We start from the raw sequence: 20,559 nt of genomic DNA, 5'->3' as shown, positions 1-20,559 counted from the left end.
TGGTAGATTACATTGATTTTTTTTTTTTTTCAAATGTTAGCCAGCCTTGCATAACAAATATCCCATGGTCATAGTGTATAATTCTTTTATACAGTGCCAGGCTCCGTTTGCTTTTTTTTTTTTTTTTTTTTTTCTTTGTGGCAGATTTTTTCATTTATGTTCATGAGAGATTTTGGTCTGTAGTTTTCTTTTTTTTTTTTTTTTTTGAACTGTTTCTCCGGTTTGGGTATCAAGATAATACTGACTTCATAAAATGAATTGGGGAGACTTCCCTCCTCCTTATTTTCAGGAAGACAGTGTACAAAATTGGTGCTAATTTTTGTTTAAATATTCTCCAGTAAAGCCAGCGGGGCATAGGGGTTGCTTTTTGGCCTTAGTTATTTATTATTGTGTTTTGGCTATTAGTTACAAACTCAGGCTCTTTATTAATTTATTTTTAAATTTTATTTGCATGTTTTAATTGTTTTTTTTGATGTTTTTATTTATTTTTGAGACAGAAAGCAGGAGCTGGGGAGGGGCAGAGGGAGAGGCAGACAGGAAGTGAAGTGGGCTCCGTGTTGATATCACAGAGCCCAGTGTGGGGCTCGAACTCACAAGCCCTGAGATCATGACCTGAGCTGAAGTCGGACACTCAGCTGACTGAACCACCCAGGTACCCTATAAATTCAGGCTCTTTAGAGGTTACTATTCAGATTATTTCATCTTGACTGTATTTGGTAGTTTATGGTTTTGAGAAATTGGTTCCATTTTATTTTATTAAAAAAAATTTTTTTAATGTTTATTTGTGTGTGTGTGAGAGAGAGAGAGAGAGAGAGAGAGAGAGACAGAGTGTGAGTGGGGGAGGGGCAGAGAGAGAGGGAGACACAGAATCCAAAGCAGGCTCCGGGCTGTGAGCTGTCAGCACAGAGCCCGTCACGGGGCTCGAACTCACAGACTGTGAGATCATGACCTGAGCCGAAGTCAGACGCTCAACTGACTGAGCCACCCACGTACCCCTATTTTATGTTTTTTTATTTTAGAGAGAGCACAAGCTGGGGAAAGGGGCAGAGGGGGAGAGAGAGAGAGAGAGAGAGAGAGAGAGAGAGAGAGAGAGAATGAATGAATGAATGAATGAATCCTAAGCAGGCTCTTTGCTCACCACGGAACCCGACGCGGGGCTCCATCCCACAATCCTGGGATCGTGACCTGAGCTGAAATCAAGAATAGGACACTCAACTGACCGAGCCACCCAGGTGCCCTGGTTCCGTTTTTTCAAGTTGTTGAATTTATGTGCGTAAAGTTGGTCAGAGTGTTCCCTCATTATCTTTTTAATGGCCATGGCATCTGTGAAGATAACCCCTATTTCATTTTTATATTGGTGATTTGTATCTTAACTCTTTTGAAAAATGTTTCAGTCTTGCTGGAGATTAGTTTTACTAATATGTATTTTTTTATTATTTTGTTTTAAAATTTTTTAAATTTATTTTTGAGAGAGAGCGAGTGCACATGCACACGCATGGGAGGGACAGAGAGAGAGAGGGAGACACAGAATCTGAAACAGGCTCCAGACTCTGAGCTGTCAGCACAGAGCCCGACACAGGGCCCGAACCCACGAACCGTGAGATCATGACCCGAGCCAGAGTCAGATGCTTCACCGACTGAGCCACCCAGGCACCCCACTAATAAGTATTTTTTGAAGAACAAATTTTGTATTTGATGGATGTTTCTCTGTTTTCCTATTTTTATCAGTTTCACTGATTTCTGCTCTAATCTTTATTATTTCCTTCTTTGTGCTTGCTTTTATTTCACTGTTCTTTTTCTAGTTTCTCGAAGTAGGAACGTAGGGTATTGATTTGACACCTTTCTTCATTTCTTTTTCTTTCTTCTTTTTTTTTTTTAATGCTTATTTATTTTTGAGAGACAGAGAGCGTGAACAGGGGAGGGGCAGAGAGACAGGGAGACACAGAATCCCAAGCAGGCTCCAGGCTCCGAGCCATCAGCACAGAGCTTGACGCGGGGCTCGAACCCACAAAGCACGAGATCACGAACTGACCTGAAGTCGGACGTTTCACCCATTGAGCCACCCAGGCGCCCAAGACCTTTCCTAATTCCTGACACCAGTATTTAGTGCTAAATTTCCTCAACGCTGTTTTAGCTGCATCCCACATATTTTGATAGGTTGTATTTTCATTTTCTTTCAGTTCCGTGTGTTTTCTATTTTTTTTTTTAATTTTTTTTTCAACGTTTATTTATTTTTGGGACAGAGAGACAGAGCATGAACGGGGGAGGGGCAGAGAGAGAGGGAGACACAGAATCGGAAACAGGCTCCAGGCTCCGAGCCATCAGCCCAGAGCCCGACGCGGGTCTCGAACTCCCGGACCGCGAGATCGTGACCTGGCTGAAGTCGGACGCTTAACCGACTGCGCCACCCAGGCGCCCCATGTGTTTTCTAAACTTACTTTTGAGATTCCCTCTTTGACCCATACACTATTTAAAAGTGTTGTTGAATTTTCAAATATTTGGAGATTTTTTTTCCCTGTTGTCTTTCTGTTCTCGATTTCTAGTTTGATTCCATTATCAGCAGAGAATACAGCGGTTATGATTTTAACTCTTTTAAGTTTGCCAAAGCTGCTCTTAGGGTCCGGGATGCGGTCTGTGTTGGTGAATGTTCCAGGTGCACTTGAGAAGGGTATGTATCCTGCTGTCGTTGGTCATATGTGTTGGTTGCGGTCCCCAGCTCTGACTGTGGATTTGTCTATTTCTCCTCTTTATCGGTTTTGCTTCACCTATTTTGAGGCGCTGTTGCTTGGTGCACACACATCTAAGTTTGTTGTGTCTTTCTGGTGGATCGATTCTTTTATCCTTGTAAATGTCTCTATTCTCTCTAGTAATTCTCTTTGCCCCGCAGTCTAGTATATCAGATACTGATATAGCCGCTTTTGCTGTCTTACAACTGGTATTTGCCTGGCGTGTCTTTTTTTCATATTCTTTACTTTCAGCTGACTTACGTCCTTGAATTTGAAATCAGTTTCCTGTGAATAGCAAGTAGTTGGTGATGCTTTATAAATGCACCCTGCAAATCTCTTTTGATTACTGTATTTAGATCATTTACACTTAAGCTGATTATTGATGTGTTAATGCTTATGTCTGATATATTGTTTCTGTTTCTTTCCTTTGTCTCTCTTCTTTTCCCATGGGATACTGAAACATTTTTTTTTTTTTTTAGGATTCCATCTTGATTTATTTATAGTATTTTTGGATATATAGCTTCCAAAAATTTTTTATTATGGAAGTATAGTTGACATGCAATGTTATATTAGTTTCTGGTATACAGTATAGTGACTGAGAGGTACAAACTTCCATTTGTAAAATAAATAAGTCACAGGGATGAAAAGTACAGCATAGGGAACTCAGCCAGTAATATTGTAATGACATGGTGACCACGCTTAACTGTGGTGACAGTTACGTGATGTGTAGAATTGTCAAGTCACTATGTTGAGTGTATCTCGTTTTTTTAAAATATTTTTTTAATGTTTATTTTTGTGTCTAAGAGAGAGAGCAAGAGAGAGAGAGAGGGGGGGGAAGGACCGAGAGAGAGGAGGACAGAGGATCCAAAGCGGGCTCTGTGCTGACAGCAGAGAGCCTGATGCAGGGCTCAAACTCCGGAAACCGTGAGATCATGATCTGAGCCGAAATCGAAGAGTCTGATGTTTAACTGTCTGAGCCACCCGAGCACCCCAAGCGTATCTCTTAGCATAGTTTCCCTGGTGGTTGTTCTGGATTTCATAGTATATATGTGTGACTTACATGGAATGAAGCATAGAAACCTCGCTTCTGTTCAGGTCTCTATACCTTTCCCATTTTTAAATACTATTGTCAGATTGTTCGGGAGGGGGTGGGAAGTCAGATGTGACTCTTGTGCTGTGTTGCAGGTTCTTTGATTTTTTTTTTTTTTTTTTTGGTGCCGTCTTCTTTGACCCTCAGTTTGCCTAGGATGCCGTTCTAGATGGTGTGTTACTACAGGAGTGCTGAACTTGGCAGTTAGGAAGAGCTCACTTCAGCCTCCCTACCCCCAGCGCACATACACGCGCACGTGAGAACGCACGGACACACAGGCTCTCACACTCGTGAACCTCCATCCATGAACAACTCCCTGATTTTACCCTTGAGGTATACTTTCTTCCATAATATCCTTAAAGAAGGTACTGGGCCAGGTCATGAGCTCCTGGTTTCCATCTCCAGATACATTGCCCGTGTGTATACCACTCACAGCTGCTTTTAGCTTTTCTATTCTTCTAGTCTCATCAGTGGAACCAGGTGCCCCTCTTCATAAATTCTAGAATTAATCCCTTAAGTCAGCGAAGGTGATAAATTTTCCTTCTATTTTTTGTGCTCAAAGTTTGAGAAGAGGTTTATTTTTGTCAATGTATAAAGAAAACTACCGGTTGGATCACTTAATAATCTCATTCTGTTTAAAAAAAAAAACCAAAACATTCAAGCACAACTTTCAGAAACTAAATGTATTAGTTTGTAATGCTTTCTACTGCGAATAATGGAATACTTGACCCATAGAGGCTTAGAGCAAGCAGGGATTTATTTTTTTCACCAAGCAGGCAGTCTGGAGGTAGGTGGCTGCTGGCATTCATTTAAAGGCTCCACTTTGAGCCAGCATCTCTGGGATCCTCCCCACCTTTCTCCTCATGATCTCAACGGGGCTGCTGTAGCTCCAGCCATCACATACGCATCTCAAGGCAAGAAAAGGTGAGCTAGGAGCAGCGTCACTTGCATTTGTCCCTTGGCTCAAGTGGAAAAAAGCCTTTTCCAGACTCCCAGAACAGACTTCTGAAAAGGAGGCTGAGGAAACAAGTGGAGTGTTTTGCCTTTTCTGGCTTCCAAAAGGAGACCAGCAAGGGAGAAGCAATTTGGGAATGGATGTACTAATCAACTACAATAGGCTGATGGTTTTACCTGACCTTTGGGGAAGTCATTAGAATTCTTTTTACTGATTGGTGCTTGGGGTTTAATTATTTAGAGAAAAAAATATCAGAGTTTTTTGAGGAAGGGGCTGTGCATCTCTTTAGATCTTACTGACTTAAATTTTATTTTCCACTCTACTGATTTAAATACATTATTAAATATGTAAAACCAGGATGCTTGGGTGGCTCAGTCTGTTGAGCGTCCAACTCTTGATTTTTGGCTCAGGTTTGTGGGATTGAGCCCCGCGTTGGGCTCTGCAGTGACAGCATAGAGCCTGCTTAGGATTTTCTTTCTCTCTCTCTCTCTGCCCCTCCCTTGCTTGTGCTCGCTCTCTCTCTCTCCCTCTCAGAATAAATACACACACACACACACACACACACACACACACACACACATGCCAATGTAACACCAATCTTATTATTGAGCTGAGCTGATGGCGAAGAGTCATGAGCACAACAATTTTCCAAGTTAGGTTTGGAAAGAGAGGAAAATTAGCTTAAAAAATGTTTGAAGTTTCCTTGACTTGGCTTTTTTGTTTTTACATTTGGGGTTTCTTTGAGTGATTTAGCTTTATTAATAAGTAATGGTAGCTTTCAGGCTCTTATTTTCCTGAGCCCTAAGATCCCACTATACCTGAGGCAATTTTGTTGTTATTTTCTCTGGGAGGTTCACAGCATCTACTGAATGACTTTTCTCTATAAAAGTACAGAAAACAAGAAAAGAGAAAATGAATTCTGAAAATAAATATGACACGAAGGGAGAAAAAACCATCTATTCGTGAAGCAGGAATATCTAAGAATGATAGTTTTAGTAATTCTAGATCATACGTTCCATTAACCTCAAAAACACAGAAAAGTAGGTTGTTGTTAATGTACATCAAAGTATTAAGTACTGGGGCGCCCGGGTGGCTCAGTCGGTAAAGTGTCCTTCTTCGGCTCAGGTCATGATCTCAAGGTTCGTGAGTTCGAGCCCCGCGTCTGGCTCTGTGCTGACAGCTCAGAGCCTGGAGCCTGCTTCGGATTCTGTGTCTCCCTCTCTCTCTGCCCCTCCCCCACTCACAGTCTGCCTGTCTCGCTCTCTGTCTCAAAAATAAACATTTAAAAACTATATTAAATATGGGACGCCTGGGTGGCTTCGTCGGTTAAGCTTCCCACTTCGGCTCAGGTCACGATCTCATGGTTCGTGGGTTCCGGCCCCACATCGGGCTCTGTGCTGACACACAGAGCCTGGAGCCTGCTTCGGGTTCTGTGTCTCCCTCTCTCTCTCCCCTTACCCTGCTCATGTTCTGTCTCTCTATCAGAAATAATTAAACATTAAAATATATACATATATATGTGTGTATATATATATATAAAATGTATATGTATATATGTATATATATATATAATGTATATGTATGTGTGTATATGTATATATATGTACATGTGTGTATGTACGTGTATGTGTGTGTGTATATATATATATATATATATATATATATAATATAAAATATGAGCTGGCTCTCTCAGTCCTGAAATTTCCCGTAACCACTGATGACTGGGAAAGGCGTTGTATAGCACTCTCTCACATCTGTCCTGCTCGTAAGGAAAAGGTAGTGATATCAGCTATTAAGTTTTCGGTCTCCTTATCCCATCTGTTTACGGTCATGGTGGTCCTTTGCGTTGTTATATTTGTCAGAAGTAAAGGTATTCATTCAGCCTTGATGATGGAAACAAGGGGAAGTCCTTTGCTTTTCTCTAAGACGCACGACACATGCAAGGCCCAGCGTTTAAAGGCTCAGGCAGTGAGCGTGCATCCTGGGTTAACCCCTTACACTAGTGAGTGACCTTGGGCAAATGACCTAAACTCCCTGTGTCTGAGGATCCCCATCTATCAAATAGTAACGATAACGCATACTCAGAGATTCACTCTGAGAATCAAAACGATTTAATGCTTTTAAAGTACTTAAAACAGGGGCGCGCCTTAAAACAAGGGTGGCTCAGTGGGTTGAGCATCTCGACTCTTGATTTTTGGCTCAGGTCATGATCCGAGGTCATGAGATCGAGCCCCGTGTTGGGCTCCGTGCTGAGTGTCGAGTCTGCTTAAGATTCTCTCTCTCTGTCTCTCTCTCTCTCTGCCATCCCCTGCTCGCTTGCTCTCCGTCTGTCTCTTAAATAAAGAAGAAATAAAGTACTTAAAGCAATGCTAGGCACGTTAGCAGTTATGGCTACAGGAATGGTGCTTTCCAAGCATCTCATTCTTCCTGCCTTTGTCGAAGGCTTGTGAAACATCTGGGCTTTGCCGGGCAGCCTAAAAAGAAACAGCGAGCCTCTGATGTCCTGGAGCCCTGAAGGAAAGATTATAGATGGATGAACAACTCGTGACACTAGAGCCTGCTTCTCAGTTTGGCTTAGCTTTGTGGTTTCTACAGGGGCCCTGGCAGCTTATTGATTATCCAGCAGTCCATCCGAGCATGTGATAAAATTTGATCTTCCCACCTTTAGCAACTAGGAAGTGGGGTTGGGGGATCGGCTATTAATTTGATGTAAAGCATCAAGGGCAGTCTGAGCCTGGCTGCCGGCTTTCCAGTAGGGGCCTTATAAGCAGGGTGGGACCCGAGGAGTTGAGATACCAGGGAGCCCTGGATCTGAGGATAGTATAGTCCTCACTTCGTCATTCACTAAGACGTTTGCCTGGGGTGGCGCCTGGGTGGCTCAGTTGGTTGAGTGTCCGACCTCGGCTCAGGTCATGATCTCAGGGTTCGTGGGTTCGAGCCCCACATCGGGGTCTTGTTGACAGCTCAGAGCCCGGAGCCCGCTTTGGATTCTGTGTCTCCTCCTCTCTTTCCCCCTCCACCGCTCATGTTCGCTCGCTCTTTAAGAATCTTTAAGATTCTACATGTAAGTGAGATTATATGGTATTTCTTTTTCTGTCCTATTTCACTTGGCATAGTTTCCTCAAGGTCCTTATATGTTGTCACAAATGGCAAGATTCCATTCTTTTTTTTACGGATGAATAATATTTCAAGTGTGTGTGTGTGTGTGTGTGTGTATCACATTTCCTTTATCCGTTGATTCATTGGTGGACACTTTGGTTTTTATCATGTCTTAGAGGCTATTGTCAGTAATGCTGCCGTGAACATAGAGGTGCATATATCTTTGTGCGCTGTGCCTTTTTCAGATAAAAACCTAGAAGAACTGTCTGATTGTGTGGTAGTTCTGGGTTTAATTTTTTTGAGGAACCTCCACACTGTTTTTCACAGTGGCTACACCAATTTACCTTCCCACCAGCAATGCGGGAGGGGTCCCTTTTCTCCACGTTGTCACCAACACTTGTTATTTCTTGTCTTTCTGATAATAGCTGTTCCAGCAGGTGTGGGGTGATATCTCGTGTTTCTGGTTTGCATTTCCCTGATGATGAGTGATGTTGAGCATCCCTTCTTGGGTCTGTTGGCGATCTGTGTGTCTCCTTTAGGATGATACCTGTTCAGGGGTGCCTGGGTAGCTCAGTCGGTCAAGTGTCTGACTTCGGCTCAGGTCGTGATCCCCCGGTTCGTGAGTTCGAGCCCCACATTTTAGGCTCTGTGATGACAGCCCTCTCCTCTCTGTCCTTCCCCGACTCGTTCGTGCCTGTGTGTGCGTGCTCGTGCTTTCTCAAAAAATAACATGTTAAAAAAAATACCTGTTCGGATCCTCTGCCCATTTTTTCCCACTGTATCATTTGTCTTTGCGCTCTTGAGTTGTATGAGTTCTTCGTACATTTTTGGACATTAACCCCTCATCAGGTAGGAGATTTGCAGATATCTTCTTCTGTTCACCAACGCATCGTGCTTTCGCAAACAGCCGTTGCCCTGGCTGTATACAATCCTGGCAAAATGTTAAAGCTGAAGCAGCGAATTCGGGATAATGGTTACCTCTGGACAGAGAGGCAGGGGCGTGAGAGAGGGCTTCATTGTGATCTGAAATTTTTCTTTAAATTCAGGGCCGCGGAAGGATGTTCGTTATATGATACGCTATCTGCTACAACAAATACTTACGTTTGTTTATTTTGCAAAATATTTTGAGAGCGAGCGAGAGAGCGCACACGCACGAGTTGGGGAGGGGCAGAGGGAGAGGGAGAGAGAGAATCCCAAGCAGGCTTCACGCTGATGGGGCTCAATCCCACGACCACGGGATCACACTCTGAGCTGATATTAAGAGTCAGGCGCTTAACCAGCTGAGCCACCCAGGCGCCTCTGTTTACATTCATTTGTTATGTATATTCATTTATTATTTATATTTAGCTCCTTGTGCACAGGGGCAAAGGAAATTTGGGAATGGATTTCTTAGGCCAGAGGGCATATAGACTTTTCACATTCCTAGGTATTGCTGGACCTCTCCCGAGAGGGATTATCTCCTTTACTTTCTTACTAGCAGGTGCATGCGAGTTGATGTTGGCCCCCATCTTTGCCAACCCTTGGTAGTATCGTCCAGGCCTTTCTCTCTCCGCCCAGCTCGCCAGAAAAGACGGGAGGGCAGTGAGGGAAAAGGACAGCGAGGTTTTAAAATTAGGATAACAGTGGCAGCTCTGAGGAATTTCCAGTTACGTGTGTTTTAACGAGGAAACGCTTTTATTTTCTGCGTTGGTGAAAATAACTTCTGTGGGGAAACCATTGCATTTTTACTCTGAAGTGGAAGACTTTTTTCCTTCCCTGTTCGCATTCTTAGCAAATAAGTAGAATAGACCAATTAGCAAACTAATGTTCTAAATGTTCACTTGCAGTCAGTTATTTTTAACTGTTTTAAACAGCACGGAGCATTGGGTTTATTCCTCTTGCTTTTCAAAGTTTCGAATTTGCTAAAATGAACTGAAAATGTGACACAGCTTTCTGGGTAAGGATTGATCAGAATTTGTTTTTTGCCACTCGAATATGCATTTTCTAATGGGCAAAGTAAGCTATGGGAGATGTGGTTTACCTTTTAAAACAGCTAAGACACGGGACACCCGGGTGGCTCAGTCGGTTGTGCGTGCGACTCTTGATTTCAGCTCAGGTCACGATCTCACAGTCGTGGGATAGAGCCCCACGTCGGGCTCCACACTGGGCAAAGAGCCCGCTTAAGATTCTCTCTCTCCCTCCATTTCCTCTCTCTCTCTCTCTCTCTCTCTCTCTCTCTGCCCCTCCTCCTCCCCACCGGGTCAAAAATAAAAAAACCAAAAACAAGAAAACAAGACAAGACATAAAGAGGAACGTCAGCCATTTTATGTTGTCCTTTGCATTCACAGGTGGAAAAGGAGAAGTTCCACAAATGTCAACATTGGGGCTTTTGCAACAATGTGAGGATGCTGGTGAGTGAAGATAAACCTGGAATAGGTGGAGAACTGCTTCCTGGGCAAAAGATGAAGCCTAAATACAGTGACTTTCCTAAAGGAATGGGAAGCACCGTGCCATCCTGGATAGCTTTTGATAAGCAGGTGAGTCACCTGACATTGGGAACCATGCAACCTTAATGTAAATGTTAAGGCTAGTTCTTTTGAAAGGACACATTCAAGAACAAAAGTACCCTTGGGGCGCCTGGGGGGGGCCTGGTCGTTAAGCGTCAGGCTCTTGGTTTCTGCTCAGGTCATGATCTCTCGGTCCGTGAGTTCGAGTCGCACATCTGCCTGCTTGGGATTCTCTCCCTCCTTCCATCTCTTTCCCTCTCTCAAAATAAGTAAACTTTAAAATAAAGGATAAAAGTACCCTAAACAAACAAAAGTTATCCCTGCTTCTCTTTCTGACCAGGCACACTGGTTGCCGGTGAACAATGTTCACCTTCCTTGCCTAATGCTTAGCAGCTTTCCTGTCCTCTCCTCTCTGTCCCTCTGTGGCCACTTAGAGTCTGGTCAGAGTGTCACTTTGGCGCAGTGAGTTGCCAGTAACTAAGTCATTTTGTTTGATTTGAAATGTGCCATCAAATAGCCACAGAAAGATGTCTTCTCTTTTCTGCATATTAATTATGGTTCCCCCTCCCTGAGAACCAAAGGGGGACATGGCAAGAATTCTAGAAGTGAAGGAAAAAGGTGCCCTTATGAGATAAGAATCTGAACTTTTTAATGTGTATGTTTGTGCACGTAACACACACACACATAATGGCGTAACACACACACATAATGGCGTATTGATCACTGAGCGAGGCAATCCATTTGAATATCTTAAAAGGGACGAGGATCAAGGGGCGGCGGTGGGGGGGGGGGACACAAGGTGACCAGTTACTTCCCATAAGGCAGCAGAATGGATATGTTGTGTTTATCACACAACCCTGTGTCATGGCCTCCTGTTCTGTTCTCCAAAAAGGGACCCGTTATTAGATTATTTAGGGTCCTGTAATTAAAAAATAATTCAGGACTAGATAAAGAATTCAGACCTTAATATGCTTAGTTTACCGGGTGGTTTTTTAGCAGCCTTAGCATGGATTAGTTGGCAGTTCTTTGATTCCAATTAAAATGTCTTCAAATTTGGTAAAAAGTGACATATTCTGTGTCATCTGTGTTAGAGTTGATCAATTAGAGCACATTTTTTTTTTTTGAAGCCCAGTTCTGACACTTAACGGAGATCTAACAGACTGCAGGGGAGGCTTCTTTCCGGGAAACCATCTCTGCTTTGAACATGAACCATTATTTCTCTCTTTCTCTCTCTCTCTTTAAATGTTTTAAAAAATTATTTTCCGTCCCTGGCCCAGTGCAGGACGCAGAGTTCAGAAGCGATTTCTGGGCTAGCTTCCCAGTACGGATCATGCATGGTTCCCTGTTATTATGGATCTCCTAGGTGTTTGCACATCATCATTCTGGAATATTTCATTTGCGAGGGACAAAGAAAAATTTCTCTTTTTTACTTCTTGTGTCAAAAAGAGGGTATTGACAGTAGTTTAATCCACTACTGAATAAGTAATGCTGTAGGTGGCAATATATTAAACTGTTCTCTTGCACTGAAAGTAGAAAATTCATTTTATTTCATGTTTTTCTCAATATTTAATATGTGCCTTTCAAACCTATTTTGCAGCCCTTTAATTACTTATAAAATTATGTAGAATATTTCATGAAGTTGGAATAATTTTAGCTTCAACCTACTTGAGAAAATGAAGAGCTTGCTCATTTTAGCCTAACTAAATGCAACATAATTCTTTCAGTTATTTTGTTGGTCAACTTCAATTAAATATTCATTGAGCTTTAAATGAGACACGAAGACTATGAAATATTTACGTGCTCTGATGAGATTGTGAACTACAGACTGGCTCCTGGTTAATACCCAGAGCAAATTATAAAGCGCTTTCCACATTCGTGGTTCAACAAAACAAGTCAACACCTGTTAATCATTTTTCTTAAAAATGAGACATTTTCGCTCGTCGCCAGTTTTTCTGCTAGCTTTTCATCATTGCAGTTTATCTAGGGTTACATTCTCAAACCGCAGAAAGTAGAAATCAAGGCAGTTCTTTGGAAAGTGTATTGAAATCTAATGTTTTTTTCAAGTGTATTTCTTTCAAGGGAGACAGAGACGGTGCGAGCTGGGGAGGGGTAGAGAGAAAGGGAGAGAGAGAGAATCCGCAAGCGGGCTCCACGCCGTCAGCACAGAGCCCGATGGGGGCTCAGACTCACGAACAGTGACATCGTGACCTGAGCCGAAGTCAAGAGTCAGACGCCTCACCGACTGAGCCGCCCAGACACCCCTCGATATCTAATATTTGTAATAGATGCCCCTGGCACCCACCCGCCCAGATCCATGTGTTGCGTGTTGCTCCTGGCCGAGGAGCATTGGCATCAGTGCCCGGAGAAACCTGGACGGTTGCACTGGCCCCTTCACCACAAGAGGAGGCAACAGATGACTGATGATTGGTCAAGGGCAAAAAGATGAGCTGCTTCGGGGCGCCTAGGGGGATCAGTCGGTTGAGCATCCGACTTTGGCTCAGGTCATGATCTCAACAGCTGTGTGCGTTCGAGCCCCACGTCGGTCTCTCTGCCGTCGGTGCAGAGCCCGCTTCAGATCCTCTGTCCTCCCCTCTCTCTGCCCCGCCCCGCTGCACGCTCCCAAAAAACAAACAGATGCTCAAAAACAAGACCAAAGCGAGCGTCTTCGAGGCCGGACAAGTCCGTAGTGTGGATTTAGGCCCCTGCCCGTTTGTGCGTCAGGCCAGGGCTAAACTTTACGTGAGATTGCACTCTTGCTTGGCTCATTTCCCTTCCCTTGGGTGCTCCTCTCACTCTTCAGACGTGTCTCCTAAGAGTGTGCCCATAATAAATCACATGGGCCTAACTCCCTGTTTCAGGCCCTGCTTCCGCAGAGCCCAGCCTAAGACAACCTTCTGGGTTTTATCTGTGCTGCGGGCTCCGAGCTGTCCGCACAGAGCATGACGCGGGCCTCAAACTCGGGAACGGGGAGATCATGACCTGAGCTGAAGTCGGACGGTTAACCGGTTAACCGACTGAGCCACCCAGGCGCCCCACTCTCCCCTTCATTCTTACGGAGGGAGAGTGTTCAGCTGCCCCAGGCTTCTTGAAGCCAGGGCTGGCCGGGCGACTCGCTTCTGGCCAGCGATGGCTGGGATGAAGATTTATTGGGGAGGGCTCCTGGGAAAGTTATTTTTCTAATTAAAAGAGGCCCAGTGGATCTGTTTTTCCTGCTCTGTGTCCTACCTTTGTTTTCCTGTGTGGAACCAGGACATAATTCTTCAGCCATCTTGTGAGCACAGCAGGTATTAAAGGAGCCTAGCGCCCTGCTGGCACCATGGAGGCACGGTTTCAGGCCCGGGCTGCCTCCTTCTGGACTTCTTTTGTCAGATGTTCTCAACCCAGGGAGGCCTCTGCAAACGCGTGGAGATGTTTTGGGTTGTTGAGGCAAGGGGGGCCCTTGCCCCGGGTGCAGAATTCAAAGAGCACCCCAGACCTCAGGAATCAAGAGAGATAATATTTTAATGGACCGTCTTGAGGAAGCAGAGTTAACGCCCACATTCACGATGAAGAAAATAGCAATATTTTATATAAAGACCGGCTCAGTAACCGCCATGCTGTAATACCGATTCCATCTTTCTTTAACATTTCGGCATTCTGATGTTTGGTTTCTCGTGGAATTCTTGCATTCCTTTGGATGTTTTAAATCGCCTTGCCCTTGGGCAGTCCGTGGTCCAGAGGTGCTGCTGCTCTTAAGTAGCTGGGGGCCAACTGTGTATTTTACATCCTGCAGCATGGGGAGGGCAGCCCCAGACTGGGGACGAGAATGGTCTTCCTAACACGCCAGTCCTGCTGCCACTGAGAAACACAGTCCTACTTGCCAGAGCCCCCTGGCGTTCGTTGGCGGGATTTATGCAAATGGCCAAAACAGTTTTGTAAGACACCGCGCCCGTGCCTCCCCGCCCCCCCCCCCCCCCCCCCCCCCCCCCCGCCAAAGACTAGCTGTTTCACTGAATTCGTTTAAATTCAAGCAAGCACATATTCACCCACGCCAATTAGTGCCAGTCGTTATCCCAGCACCTCCGCGAGGAAGAAGCAAACGTGGATGATTGCTCCCTATAGATGAGGAGTCATTTGTAAGAAGCAGGCAGGGACTAGGGTTCTGAGGCCGTGTGTTGGAGGCACTGGAACTAACTACCTGTGTGACCGTGGCTTCGTCACTTCGCCTCTGAGTCTCCGTTACCTTGACTGTAATGAGAGCCTGGGCTGGCTGATTACTTTTTTTTAATTTTTTAAAAAGTTTATTTATTTTGAGACAGAGCAAGCAGGGAAGGGGCAGAGAGAGAGAGAGAGAGAGAGTGAGAGAGAGAGAAAGAGAGAGACTCCCAAGCAGGCTCTACACAATCAGCACAGAGCCCGATGCAGGGCTGCAGCTCACAAACTGTGAGATCATGACCTGAGCTGAAATCAAGAGTCGGACCCTCAACCAACTGAGCCACCCAGGTGCCCCTGACGGACTCATTTCTAAAGCCCTTTAACCTCCGGCGGTCCATGCTCAAGACTTTTTAGGCTTAGTGTGTGACATGTCGTCTGTGACTCAAGGCAGATTCTGTTTGTTCATCCTAGAACTGAGCCCGCATCCTGGATCTCCTGGCCTGGGGTTCTTTCTGATGGCACCAGGTGCCTACGTTACTAATTGAAGTTTAGCATTTAGTAGTTGACGACGTGTTGCCGTTGTTCTTGTCTATGATCTACCATTACTTGCTTTTATGAAAAGTCAGACTAGTTAGAAATACTCCAATGACTGAATGTTTTTAGGACTTTTGTCTGGGTGTTAAGTGCCATTTGTCTCAACTCTACAATTATGCCCTCATTTCTTTTCCTTTGGCAGTGGCTCCTAGTTAGCCTAATTGGTTCGCTATTTTGCAAATGACTCTATTATAGTAAGTGGCAGGATAAAGGTTGATCCTATGGGGATGCATGCATTTCAAAATATTATTTCATTTTTTCCAGCTCTTGTAAACATAATCATTGTAATCAGAAGTACGGGCCACAGAGTTAGAATTTTAATAGCTTTGCATTCATGGACATGGGGTTTGTGGTACGCTGTGTGTGAATCTTTACACTTTGAACAATATAAAAATAAATGCTTAAAACACGATCTCTGTAGCGCCTTGATTTTTTTTAAAAGGTTTAAAAATTTTTACTTTTTTATTGACGTGTAGTTGACATATGATTTGTTGGTTTCAGGTTTACAACATAGCGATTCACCAATGATATATATTAGGAAGTGATCGCCGTGGTAAATCTAGCTACCATCTGTCACCATACAGAGTTGTTAACGATATTCTTAACTATGCTGTAGATTACATCCCGGTGTCTTATTTATTTTATAACTGTATTTCTGTATTTTAATCCCCTTCTGTATTTTGCCCATCCCTCTACCCTCTGGTAACCACCATATTATTCTTTGTATCTATGAGTCTATTTCTGTTTTGTATTGTTTATTCATTCGTTTTATTTTTTAGATTCCACATATAAATGAAGCCCTACAGTATTTGCCTTTCTCTAACTTATTTCACTTAGCATAATGCCTTTTGGTCCATCCATGTTGTTGCAAATGGTAAGATCTCATTCTCTTTTATGGTTGTATAATAAATATTCCATTATATATATATGTGTGTGTATGTGTGTATAATGGAATATTTATTATATATTTATTTATGTATATTATATATTAATATAATTATATATTATATATAATTATATATAATATATTATATATATTATATATGTTTATATTATATTATATATAATATATATAATTATATATTATGTAATAATATATATAATATATATTATAATTATATAATTATAATATATTATATATAATTACATAATATATAATCATATATATAATAATATATAATTATATATATAATATATTATATATAATATATAATTACATATATTATATATAATAATATATTATATGTAATTATATATAATATATTATATATGATATATTATATATATTATATATAATATATCATATATAATAATTATATTATATATAATTATAATATAATTAATATAATACATAATATATATTATATATTGTATATTTTGTATATATTTATTATATATTATATATAATATATATAATGTATATATATGTACACACATATACACACGCACATACACACGCACAGATACATATACACACATATACACATATATACACATATATGTGTATATATACATACACATATATACACATATATATGTATATATACATACATATATACACACATATACACACATAGACACACAGACACACATAGACACACACACAGACACACACACACACACACACACACACATACAGACACACAGACACACACACACACACACACACACCACTTCTTTATCCATTCATCCATTGGTAGACACTTATGTTGCTTCCATATCTTGACTGTTGTAAATAATGCTGCAGTGCAGTGAACATAAGGGTGTGTATATCTTCTCAAATTAGTGTTTTCTTCAGATTAATAGGCAGAAGTGGAATTGCTGGATCATATGGTAGCTCTAATTTTTAATTTTTTGAGACCCCCTCCACACTGATTTTCATAGTGGCACCCTTTCGCATTCCCACCAACAGTGCATGAGGGTTCCCTTTTCTCCACATGCTCACCAACACTTGTTATTTCTGGTCTTTTTGATAATAGCCATTCTGACAGGTGTAGAGTGATATCTCATTGTGGTTGTGATTTGCGTTTCCCTGACGATTGGTTATGTGAAGTTCTTTTCATCTGTCTGTTGTTCATCTACATGTCTTCTTTGGAGAAGTCTGTTCATGTCCTCTGCCCATTTTTTCGTTGGATTGTTTTTTTTGATACTGAGTTATGTGAGTCTTTCATATACTTTGGATGCTAACCCCTTATCAGTTATATTATTGGCAAATACCTTCTCCCATTCAGTAGGGTGCCTTTTTGTTTTGTTGATGGTTTCCCTCACTGTGCAAAAGCTTTTTACTTTTATGTGGTTCTGTTTGTTTATTTTTGCTTTTGTGGCCTTTGCCTGAGGAAACCCAGACTGATGTCTAAGAGCTTATTGCCTATGTTTTCTTCTAGGAGTTTATGGTTTCTGGTCTTGCATTTAAGTCTTTAATCAACCTTGAGTTTATTTTCGTAAATGGTATAAAAAACTGGTTCAGTTTCTTTCTTTCTTTCTTTCTTTTTTTTTTTTGCATGTAGTTGTCCAGCTTTCCCACCACCATTTGTGGGAGAGATCATCTGTTTCCCATTGGATATTCTTGCCTCCTTTGTTGAATATTAATTGACTATAAGCGTGGGTCTTAGTCACGTGGGTTTGTTTTTGGACTCTATTCCACTGATCTACGTGTCTGTTTTTGTGCCCGTACCTTACTGTGTTTTGATTACTACAGCTTTGTAGCATAGTTTGAAATCATGCAGCTTTGTTATTCTTTCTAAAGACTGCTTTGCCTATTCAGGATCTTGTGTGGTTCCATATGTATTTTAGGATTATTCTAGTTTTGTGAAAAATGTGCCATTGGCATTTTGAAAGGGATTGTATTGAATCTATAGATTGCTTTGGGTGGTATGGACGTTTCAACAATGTTAATTCTTCCAATCCATGACCATGGTATGTCTTTCCATTTATTTGTGGCATCTTGATTTTCTTTCATCAGGGTCCTAGTTTTCAGAGTTTACCTCCTAAGTTAAATTTATTCCTAAGTATTTTTTTTCAGTTTTTCAATTCAGTGTTTAATTTCAATTCCAGTATAGTAACACATAGTGTCATATTCGTTTCAGGTGTACAATATAGTGACTCAATTCTATACGTTACTCAGTGCTCATCAGAACGAGTGTGCTCTTAATCACCTTCACCTGTTTCACCCATCCCCCACCCACCTCCCCGCTGGTAACCATCAGTTTGTTCCCTATAGTTAAGAGTAAACTTTGTCTCTCCCTCTTTTCTCCTTTGCTCATTTGTTTCGTTTCTTAAATTCCACATATGAGTGAAATCATGCGTTGTCTTTTTCTGACTTCTTAACAATGTACTCTCTGGCTCCACCCATGTCATTGCAGGCATTTTTTTTTTTTTCGGATACAATTATAAGCGGGATCATTTCCTTCATTTCTCTTTCTGACAGTTCGTTATTAGGGCATAGAATGCAACAGATTTCCGTCTACTGATTTTGTGTCTTGCACCTTCACTGGACTTATTTATTCTAATAGTTTGTTTTTGGTGAAATCCGTAGAGTTTTCTGTGTAAAGCATCCTGTGATCTGTAAATAGCAGTTGTAATTCTTCCTTTCCAACTTGGATGCCCTTTATTTCTTTTTCTTGCCCCATTGCTCCGGCTAGGATTTCCAAAAATGTATTGCAGAGAGGAGGGGGGAGTGAGCACACTTGTGCTGCTACTGATCGTAGAGGAAAAGCTTTCAGCATTTTACCATTGACTACGATGTTAGCTATGGGTTTGGCATATGTAGCCTATAATGTGGCATATTATGTTGATTGATTTGTGGATATTGAATCATCCTTACATCCCTGGACTAAATCCCACTTGAACTTAGCGTATGATCCTTTTATGTACTGTTGAATTTGGTTTGCTGATGTTTTGTCAAAGTTTTGCATTTACATTTATCACGGATTCTGGCCTGTAATTTTCTTTTCCTGGGGTGTCTTTGGTTTGGGGGTCAGGGGAATGTCGGTCTCACGGAATGAGTTGGGGAGGGTTTCTTCTTTCATTTTTTTGCAATAGTTTGAGGAGGATATTAGGTATTCATTCTTCTTTAAATGTTTGGTAGAATTAACCTGTGAGGCCATGTGGTCCTGGACTTTTGTTTGTGGGAGGTTTTTTGTTTTGTTTTGTTTTGTTTCTTATTTAATTTCATTACTAGGGATGGGTCTGTTCAGATTTTCTATTACTTCCTGTTTCAGTCTTAGAAGATTGTATGTTTTAGGAATTTATCTGTTTCTTCTAGCTTGTCCCATTTGTTGGCATAAAATTGTTTGTAATAGTCTCTTATGATTTTTTTGTATTTCTGTGGTATATTTCTCTTTTATTTCTTTTATTTATCCCCTCTTTCTTTTTTTCTTGATGAGTCTGGCTAAAGGTTTATCAATTCGGTTTATCTTTTCAACAAATCAGCTCGTAGTTTCATTGATCTTTTCTGTTGTTCTTTTTAGTCTCTATTTCATTTTTTTCAGCTCTGATCTTTATTATTTCCTTCTTTCTACTAACTTTGTCTCCTTCTATTTTCTTTGCCTTCTGTTAATCTTTGTTTCAAAGTCTACTTTGGGGGCGCCTGGGTGGCTCAGTTGGTTAAGCATCCGACTCTTGGTTTCAACTCAGTTCAGGAACTCACGGTTCCTGAGTTTGAGCCTCGCATCCTGCTGTGCGCTGAGAGTACAGAGCCTGCTTGGGATTCTCTCTCTCTCTCTCTCTCTCTCTCTGCTCCTCCCCCCCCCGCCACTGTCTGTCTCTCTCTCTCAAATATATAAAATTTAAAAAAGTATTTTGTCTGATGTAAGTATTGTTACCCCAGCTTTCTTTATGTTTCCATTTGCATGGAATATCTTTTTCCATCCCTTTACTTTTTTAAAATTTTTTTATTCTAGAGAGAGAGATAGACTCTAGAGAGAGAAAGAGAAATGACTCTTGTCCATTACTTTCTTCTTCTTTTACTCTTACCTTGTGGTTTGGTGACTTTCCTTACTCTTATGTTTGAATTCCTTTCTCTTTTATTTTTTGCGTGTCAATTATAGGTATTTGGTTTGTGGTTACCATGAGGTTCCTATATAAAATGTATATAACGGTCTATTTTATTTTTTATTTATTTATTTTTAAATGTTTTTATTTATTTTTGAGAGACAGGGAGCCAGAGCATGAGTGGAGGAGGGGCAGAGAGAGGGAGACACAGAATCAGAAGCAGGCTCCAGGCTCTGAGCCATCAGCCCGGAGCCCAACGCAGGGCTCGAACTCACGGACCATGAGATCGTGACCTGAGCTGAAGTCGGACGCTTAACCGACTGCACCACCCAGGCGCCCCATATACTTTCTATTTAAAGAAGTTCCTTTAACGTTTCTTGTGAGACTGGTTTGGTGTTGATAAATTCCTTTAGCTTTTTCTTGTCCAGGAAACTCCTCATCTCCTTCAAGTCTAAGTGATAACCTTGCTGAGTAGAGTATTCT

The 20,559-nt window shown here is 41.7% G+C and overlaps 1 protein-coding gene across 1 annotated transcript in view; it reads left to right on the top strand.

The window, feature by feature from the left end:
• The window catches only part of EFHC2 (EF-hand domain containing 2), a 200,634-nt gene that overhangs the window by 14,729 nt on the left and 165,346 nt on the right, over nt 1-20,559 (top strand). Inside the window, exon 2 of the mRNA XM_043569816.1 lies at nt 10,198-10,386. Coding sequence (XP_043425751.1) covers nt 10,198-10,386 — 189 coding nt within the window. The remainder of the gene's footprint in view (nt 1-10,197; nt 10,387-20,559) is intronic.

The sequence above is a fragment of the Prionailurus bengalensis genome, chromosome X (assembly GCF_016509475.1).
Source record: "Prionailurus bengalensis isolate Pbe53 chromosome X, Fcat_Pben_1.1_paternal_pri, whole genome shotgun sequence".
Taxonomy (NCBI): domain Eukaryota; kingdom Metazoa; phylum Chordata; class Mammalia; order Carnivora; family Felidae; genus Prionailurus; species Prionailurus bengalensis.
Note: the sequence above shows the minus strand (reverse complement) of the source record. Positions and strands in the feature narration are given on the sequence as shown.